Source organism: Acanthisitta chloris, unplaced genomic scaffold, assembly GCF_000695815.1.
Source record: "Acanthisitta chloris isolate BGI_N310 unplaced genomic scaffold, ASM69581v1 scaffold19176, whole genome shotgun sequence".
Taxonomy (NCBI): domain Eukaryota; kingdom Metazoa; phylum Chordata; class Aves; order Passeriformes; family Acanthisittidae; genus Acanthisitta; species Acanthisitta chloris.
In genome coordinates, this window is record NW_008678967.1 from 31705 (window position 1) to 40986 (window position 9282).

Below are 9282 nucleotides of genomic sequence, written 5' to 3' on the forward strand. Positions count from 1 at the left end.
CCTCCAGTAGGAATACAGCCGCTGTTTTTCCCCAATCACTCCACACAGCTACTGAGTCTGTCACATGGTCTGTGAAGTTACCCCACATAGAAATCAAACACAACTCCTATGATTGTGCTAGCACTAGCAAAGTCCAGTATCATCACTATTTTGACTTAATTTATGAAGGCCTATTTAAGCAATAGGTCCCCCAGCAGTTATATTGGAGTCCAGCATATCCAATAGGATTATATTGAATACTATTATTCAATGTGATTTTTGGAGTCAATACTAGCCCCATCTGCCTGGCATGCTGCTGTCACCAGCAGATTCTTGGCTTTCTGTACCTACCACACCAGGACCACTGTGATGGAAGACAGCCAGCTGCTCAAGTAGTCTGTATGCAGGAGGGCTGCACTTCTTACTTTATGCTGAAAATAAACTTTCAAGCATATGTGCTTAAACCAGTAGAGTTTGCCCATGGCAGAATGAGACTTCTAGGCCTCAGAAACCCTGCTCAGGAAGCACTCTTGTGAAAGCATTGCCTCGCAGACCAACAAGGCCCAGTGCAAGGGTTAAAGGACACCGAGGCTGAGGTGAGACAGGGCCAGTGGTGGAGCAGCGGAATGGCTCCAAAACAAGCCCCTTTTCCAGAGGCTCTCCTGTCATTCCCAGGCTATTTTCAATTATAGAAGCCCCCCAGCAGGAGAGCCACAGGCAAACAAAACTTCCCACTTCAAAGGGCTCCTGGAGTCATCCATAGAGTGAATCAGCTTTGGCTTTGGGGCTCATCTGGGTGCCAAATTGAGAGATCTGTTGTATGGGTTGAGGAAGGAGGAGGCAAAGAACTTCCTTAGCACAACTCAGCTATTGCCATTGGGGATGCAAGCAGGACACAGGGCCTTGCCTAGTCCAACTCCTCTGAGCAGGGCACAAAATTTTAAAAAAAAACAACAATCAAACAGGAACACTCCTCAAGTGCTGTAAATTGGTGTGGTGAAGGAGGAAGAAAGGGAGGAGCAGGAAGTGGTAACTTATGTGGACTCCTGAAAGGAAACTCCAGTTCTCACATGGTTTCACAGCTCATCGCTTGTTTTCACCTGGTCAAAAAAAACGCAAGCAACATTTCAGGCCAGGGTGTTCTGCTGTCTGTGGCTGCTGCTGGACACAACCTCAAAATCCAACAGAAAGGAAGCTCTTTTATTTGTTACATTATTCCTTACTTCAGAGAAGTCCAGCCTTCTTCAGTCTTGGAAGCAACTACTTATCATGTTTCAGTGTCCAAGTATTTCTCATTCCCTTTCCCTTTCCAATGCATATACACTTCTATAATGGGCTTTTACATCAACTCCTCTGACTTGTTTGAAGTTGATTGAATATTTCAGAAATAATTTAGACATTCCTGCCAAACACAGTTCCCTGGAAACCCAGCAAAGCTCTTGTGCAAGGTCTGGGAAGTTGCCTGCTCAGGCAGTGCCACTCAGAGAAGGAAACCATAGAATAATTTAGGTTGGAAAAGACCTTTAAGATCATCGAGCCCAACCATTAACCCAGCACTGCCAAGTCCACCACTAAACCATGTCTCTAAGTGACTCATCTACATGGCTTTTAAATACCTCCAGGGATGGTGACTTAATCACTTCCCTGGGCAGCCTGTTCCAATGCTTGACAATCCTTTTGGTGAAGAAATTTTTCCTAATACCTAATCTAAACCTCCCCTGGGGCAACTTGAGTCCATTTCCTCTTTTTTCCTGTTACTTGGGAGAAGAAACCAACACTCGTCTCACTTGCAAAGGCCTCTTCATTTAAGGATGGCCTGAGCAACTGTAGATGAGCAGACAGGGAGGATGTAAAATGCTGAGGTTCCATGTTATGAATTAGCTCTTTGACTGATTCTTCACTCTGCAACCCTGTTATACCCATCAGAACCTTCCTGCAATGCTCCTTCAGTTGTACTGCATGAAGTCCTCATCCCTTTTCCCATCATCTCACTGATAAACACCCACACAAGAAGTTTACTTGCAAAAAATGCATGCAAAATTTCGGAACGCCGCAGGCTCCAAGAGCAAGTTGAAAAACATAAAATAAAATAAGATGGGGCGCTGTCCCTGCCTCCTCATTTCAGCTATCGTTTTGGCACATGCCAGAACATTACCCCAAGCAAAACATCACCAGCTAATGAACAGGGATTTGCATGCAAATCCAACAGTGGGCATGACTACAGGCACTGATCACTGCAAGTTATTCCTTCCAAGGATCTTCACAAACCCCATCTCTCTACATCAGCTGCACAACAAATGGCTGCAAGATCTAATGTCATTTGTATTTTTAATTGGATTATCAATTGACATGACATAGTAGTTGATGTTTCTGCACAAAAACATGTTTATTACAATGATGTAGAACTGACTCAGAGCACAAGGATGCTTTGAGGTTTCCATGCTTGATCAGCAGATTCAAATCCCTTGTTGCCAGATTGGCATAAATTGCTAGCCAGTCCCTTCCCAAGAGACAAGCTTTGACTATCTCTCCTGACAGCAGTAACTAGTCATGTACCAATTAGATGTGCATTCTTTCCAACCACAGCTTCATGAACACCCAAAGAGAGTATCTTTGGATCTTACAACCCCCCCCAGTTCCAGAAGTCAAGATTTTCAAAATGTCAAGCAAGATATCCTCAGCTTCCCCTAAAATGCAAAAATCCTTCCAAAATGTACACTGAAATAAAAAGGACAAAGCTAAAATAAAGATGGAACTGCAAACTACAAGCAGAAATTATTCTTTTGGCTATCTTTAAATAGTTCTATTTTTGCATGCAATACATTCTTTCATGCTCTTTAGGTCTACCTCTGCTCACTTTAAGATCAAACTGGCTTTTTTTTTGCCAGCAATTCATTTAAAGCCTGTTCTCTGCCACCCCTCTCCCTCCCCACCTGCAGGCAAGCAGGGATCTGGGCCTCACAAGACAACTGTGGCGTGGGTGTTATTGGCTGTCTGTTTTGGCAGCCTCTCCTCCTTTCTTCCAGCTCTGTTTTGAAACACAATCTAAATTTTTAAAAAAATAAATGAGACATTCCTGAAAAAAAAACTCCCACCACCACAGCACAGAGCATGGCTGCAAAAGAAGCGACTGTGCAGGTTGGTCTATACAGCCCAAATGTTCAGCAACGAAAAATCTTACTCCGAGAACAGGTACATACTTCAGGCAGGGCAGAGGGAGGCAAAAGGTGAAAAGCAGGGAAAAGAGGGCAAAGAAGACTTTGTGAACTGTCTTGCTGCAACAGGGGAAGTAGAGGGAAGAGAAAAATGTCTCTCCAGAGCCTGATCTCTTTCGCATTTAATAGCATTAGGTTCTAACATGTAATTTGGACTAAAAGACTAATTCTTTCCTGTGGTTTGATGGATGTTAGCGTCCTTTTTTATTTTCTTCTTTAATAATGTATTACATAACATTCTGATACACTAATTACCATCTCATGTCATAGCAATTTTATTAAGAGCTTATACTTACAAATACCCATTCTGAAAGGATTTCAGGACTTTTTTGTAATTTTCTCCAAACTATGCTTGTTGAAGCACTGGCAATGTGGTCTGATGCTGCCTAATGCAGCTTCCAGTAACAACACATCTCTACACAAAGATCTCTCATGAACCCTAGGAGTCAGGCATGGATTCTTCTTGCATTTAGTCTCAAAGACTTGTAAACAAGTTAGTTTTAGCACACTGTGTTGTGAAAAAAAACGGTAACACATCCCTTATTAGGTTCCTGTACCTGCTACAGTTCCAATTCCAGAAGCAATGCCAAAAGAGAAAGATTCCTTTAACCAAGTAATGGAAAATTTGTTAACTATTCTGCAGTTAGTGTTTGCTCATTAATATGGTATCATCTCACCAGGCAAGACTTGGTACCATGAGGTATTTTTCTGTATAAAATTGCTAATGCCATCAGGATTGTCCAAATGGGATCATCATCATCATTAAAAAGATTACACGGTAAGGAAAGTTATTACAACAACATCTCAGCAGAAGGATTACTAATCACAAGTAGAATCCCAGTAGAAATCTCATTCTCTGTATACAAGAAAGGACACAAAACCTTTTAAACATAATTTATATACATTTATGGCTTTATACAACAAACTGTCAGGGATTGTTCTCATGTGTCTGTAGAAGTACATCAGGCACTTTTTCTGAAAATATCCACGTATGAATTTTAATTTTGCAATGTGACTAAGTCAGAGCAGTGAAGTGTTGAAGAGCTGTCACACCACTCGCAAATAGAACTAGCAGTATGTACATGCCAATCTCTCGGGATATTGCTGGTTTGTGGAACATCCTCAAAAAAGAGGCCAGGTTTAATGTCGAGTAATTTGCTTTTTTTGCTTGCATAAACCATGCTGCATCTTATATTATGATTACCAAAATAATAATAATAATAATAATGAGAATACCTTATTTAAAATCAGTCATAAATTAAGAATCCTAGCAATTTCATAATGAAATAGGAATTTCAAATCAGTAAAAAAATAAAAAAGTACTAACATACATCCAGTGGTTTAACAAGTGCAAATTTTATACTGTTTTATAGTTGGTCCAATTTTAATTTCTCAGGGATGCTCTGTTGACTTAAGCCAATAATAAGCAATATGATTTTTGCTTATAAGTGTAGGCAAACTGTCAGTTTATCAAAGCAGAGCTTTCCAATTAATGCATCTACTACCTAAACATATATCATATAGCTATATTATGGAAACAATACATCTTTATATTTAAAATATCTGAACAGCTCTATCATACAATAAACTTTTAATAACAGTACAAACCAGAGAAAAAGTCAAAAACAAGGCTGCATAGGTAAGATCATCTGCACAATTCACAAACCAATCATTTACAACAATTCTGACAAACTAAGTTACTCCAGAAACTTGGTACTTTTACTGAAAAGAGATTTATTACTAGAGGTCACATAATGTTTGTTTTCAAGGCAGACAACATGCTCCTTCACCAGACTTCACAGTATTCCAGAATTACAATTGCAAAGTATTAGAATGGCACCACTATAAAAAAAAATTTTCAAATTGACCATACAACCTACACCTCTGATTACCTACAACCATTTTCTCACAACAATTAAAAGGGGCTTCCTACAGGCTGTTGAAATTAAGGAACGGCTACATTTATGTTATTCATAGTTATAAAAGGAAAGTAAGAAAATGTCTGTTTACAGGAAGTTATACAGTAGCAGTAAATAATAAACAGGAGGTATTTTGTTAAATGTAGCATGTTCAGCTGCATCCCCATAGAGTATAGCATTAGGTACTGCTTTCTTTGCATGCAGAGGTGAATTTTGTGAATGCTTTGTCCTACGTGTATCAGTGCCTGTTTGGGAGCAAACAGTTTTGCACATGCAGCAGAAAGAAAGATCTTCAGAAACCTGTATGTGAGCCCTCCACTTGCTCCACTGCCAGGATTTGCTATCATGTTTCAGATACTATGAATTTGATGGTGAAGATGCTACTAGAGATATGTGCCTTTAAAAGCAGGTGGCTTCATTGAGGCTTTGGCACTAAGAACACTTCATGTTGCTCAAAACAAGTTGAAAGACCAGTTTCACGCTGGGGGAGATCCTGTATCACAGGACAGCTTAACATCAGCCTCTGGAACTGCTGTCAACCTTAATAGTATATCTAAAACAGTAGGACCAGCTGTAATTAGTAGTGATTTAAGCCCAACAGGGAGCTAAATGCTAGCACATCAATAAATACATTGCAGAGCCTTAGGAAGGTCGTAACAGGATTGTTAAATATATGGCTTGTTACTAAACTTCATTCATTTGGCTCATCCCATTTCTTTCTCCACCATACACCATCACTACAGGGAAGGTAAGTTTCAATTAGAATGTTTTCCAGTTGTGAGCTATGTAGACGAAAGAAAAATCAGTATAAAAACACTGATTTCTTCCCTTCTTCATAACAGCCAGCATTAGCACAAAAGCTGTTCATCCTGTCAGTGCATAAAAAACTTCCAAGGATTTCTGTATCGCAAATGTTGTGTAGCAACCAGTGAAAAGACAGGTGAGGCCTGTTATCCACAGATCCATGAAAACTGCATCGTGAGACTACAAAAAATCAGATATTATTTATCCAAGACCCAACCGTGGAAATGCTCAGGTAGCTGTCAGTGTGCCTACAAGAACAAGTTTTTCCACAAAATCAAGATCTCTGTCATTAATGCTCTCCCCTGCCCTACAGCTCCTGCACTGGTATAACTTTGCCACATACTTTATCTTTCCAATTAAAAAAAAAGTAATGTTTTGTCCTACAGTAAGGCATCACAGAAGTTTTAGCCTCCCACTCAAAAGCAGCACTTTTGCCTCTTCAAATGCACTGCTCTAACAACAGAAACACTGATAAAGCTTAAAACTAATGCTAATTAAGACAAATGACAATTCTGTCATTCATTTTACCACCATCACAAATTTTCCACAAAGGGTCCTGCTCTTGAGTGCACAAACATTATGAGACCTCCATGAAATAAATATAAATGTGAAGCATTGTACAAGCATCTTAACAATGAATACTTAACACTTTGTGGTAGTCAGAGTTAAAATGATAATAGAAGCAGATGACATTTCTAAAAATGCATATATAAAACTGATTAAATATTTCCTAAACATAAAGTTGTCTATATTTATACATCACAAAACAAACAAAAAAAAGGGACAGAAATGTTTTGTATTCAAGATCCTTATTAAGCTTTTCCTTTATTAGCACTCCCAAGTGCTAAAGAAATTTATAAAAACATGTACTTAATCCAGTTAAAATACTGTACAAAATGAAGAGGTTATGAATGCTGCCAGATCTCAGATTTATTTTTTTTCAGTTGCCTATATAACAAAAGTAGATTTTAATTATAAGAAAAATAGCTTGGAAAGTATTCCAAAAATTATCTTAAGCCCGACAATAAAGTCATTAGTCTGACAATGAAATCCAGATATATTCTTGCATAAATTTACACAAATACAGGAAACTTATCAAATGGCATTTAACCTACTGTTTGCTTTGAACAGTCAGTGAGTTTAGTAGGATCATATTTAACAGGCTATTCTATTCCCATATGAAATGTGTGGCAATTTTGAGTAAAATAATGCAGTTCATACTGCTGCAAGGCAAGTCCACAGTTATCTCAATTCTTCAAAACACAGGTAACATCAATAAAGGTTAAACTTACTTAGGGCATGAGATCATCACAGTATTCTTACAAAAGTTTATAAACTTTTCTTGGACCAAAACAGATAGTCTTAAAAAACAATTCTTCTACAGATCATACTGTACAAAACCGAAAGCACAACATGATGTAAGTAAGAGTCTTTGCTGTGATTATATGGTGTAGTGAATTTGGCACTTCAGAGTAATGAAATTTCCAATGGCACAGTTCTTATCTACAGCAGCACATAACCTGCAAACCTTGGGCAAACATCCTGTACAGGAAAATACTCTCTCTGCTGCCAACTCTGACGAAAGGAAGAAAAAAAGAAAAAAAGAAAAAAAGACAAAAAAAAAATCTAGTGCATGTGCACAGCTTTGTCAAGAAAATTAAAAAGAAAGGTGAAGGACATCTTTGTACTGCTTTTCTCAGTTCCTGCTGTCAGACAAGTCTGGAGAATTTAACCGTAGCCTAGGAAGAAAGAAAAAACGACAAAAAGAACAAATTAACATTCACACCAAAAGATTAAATCTATTAAAATATGCTCAAACTAGCTTTGAGATACCTTAAATGGGAACAAAAATGTATTCATTATTGGCTAGTTACCAACAAGTTTTTTGTTTTAAACATCAATGACAAAACATTAGTGCTCCTCATGAAGTAACAGAAGTTGGTACATGGCAATCCTAATGCACCAGTGCAAACCTCATTTTCCAACTAACAAAGGACTGAAAAGGGACTGACTAGGCACTTCACATGCTAACACAGAAGACCACCCAGATTTTAAGCACTCTGACATCTCTTTTCTCTTTAGCTGTTTTGCAGATTTATTATAAAAAGCACAGCTTACCTCCTACTACATCCTAGCCTGACACCCAACTGTGTGTGGTTGTCTTTACGCTGTGCTGAAAACTTTGGTTAGGCAATACACTGTCAAAGTTAAAATCTAACGTTTCTCCATCCATAAGGTCATTACGGATAATTGACTCCATGTCACAGTCCAACCGTTCAATTAACATGTCATCTAAGTCACTGGGAAGCTTCTCCTGGTGGAGGGAAACAATTCCCACCCTTCCATAGCCATTGCAACTGTTAACAGGGGCATACGGATTCATAGCATTCATCTGCATTGGGTGACTCATAGGCACTTGTAACGAAGTCTTCACTGTCGACAAGCGATTTAGACCTGATGTATGTGACATGGTGTTCACTGTGTGTGACAAGGCACGACCATTAACTGCAGGTGTTGGCTGATTATGTCCTTGGTGAGGGCGGGCATTAGGGTTCATCATTTTGTTGTGGGGTGGTTGACTGCCATAAGTTGGCATCACTGAGTTAGTGACCATCAGCACACTTTGGCCCAGTGTCCTGCCACCAGCCTGGGAAACACCAGTGTCTACTGATGCCAAGATATCATTGTGCGGTGGAGAATCGGAAGTCAGTAACTCCTTCAGAAGTCCTGCAGGACAGTGATATTGGCTCATCGATCCATAGCTTGATTTACTGTCTTGAAGAGTCTGCATAGGAATCTGGGGCAAAGAGTTCATGCTAGCTTGAGCATAAGTAAACTTCCTGTAGTCTGCATTTGGTGAACCTATACTTGTGGTTGAGGATGCAAATGAGTAACCTGGTGTTTGCTGCATCAGGGTAGCAGATGAAGACTGGGTTGAGACAGTCATTGATGTATTAGGTGACAAGAGATTAAGATTATCCAAAAGATTTTCCATGTTCTCAGAATTACTCATCTCTGAAAGGCTGGGTAGAGTAGAAGTCATTTTGGTGGCTGATGATGGGTATACCATGGAGTGCACATCCCCATCTCCAAGATCATCTTGCTCTGGCAAAATAGGAGAAAGTCTTCCACTAATTGTACTAGCATTAGAGCTAGTTCTTGGTCGAAATGTACTCCAGTTATCAAAGTCATCATTACTGTGAGAGCTGGGACTTGCAGGCCACTTTGAGAATTGTGATCCGGGGCTGTCACTATTTCCCTCTTGACCAGACTGAAGAGATGCTTTTTTCTTGGCAGCTCTGCCTCTGCTTTTGGCAAACTTGCTGTTGTTATCCATGGATGCTGCTCGCCTCCTAGGAGATTTG

The 9282-nt window shown here is 39.4% G+C and overlaps 1 protein-coding gene across 1 annotated transcript in view; it reads right to left on the reverse strand.

Annotated features, from left to right (window-relative positions):
• Positions 1-6399: 6399 nt before the first annotated feature.
• The window catches only part of FOXO1 (forkhead box O1), a gene marked incomplete at its 5' end in the record, with an annotated part of 2989 nt that continues 106 nt past the window's right edge, over positions 6400-9282 (reverse strand). Inside the window, 2 exon segments of the mRNA XM_009077118.1 lie at positions 6400-7656; positions 8036-9282. The exon segment at positions 8036-9282 is cut by the window's right edge and continues 31 nt beyond it. Coding sequence (XP_009075366.1) covers positions 8049-9282 — 1234 coding nt within the window.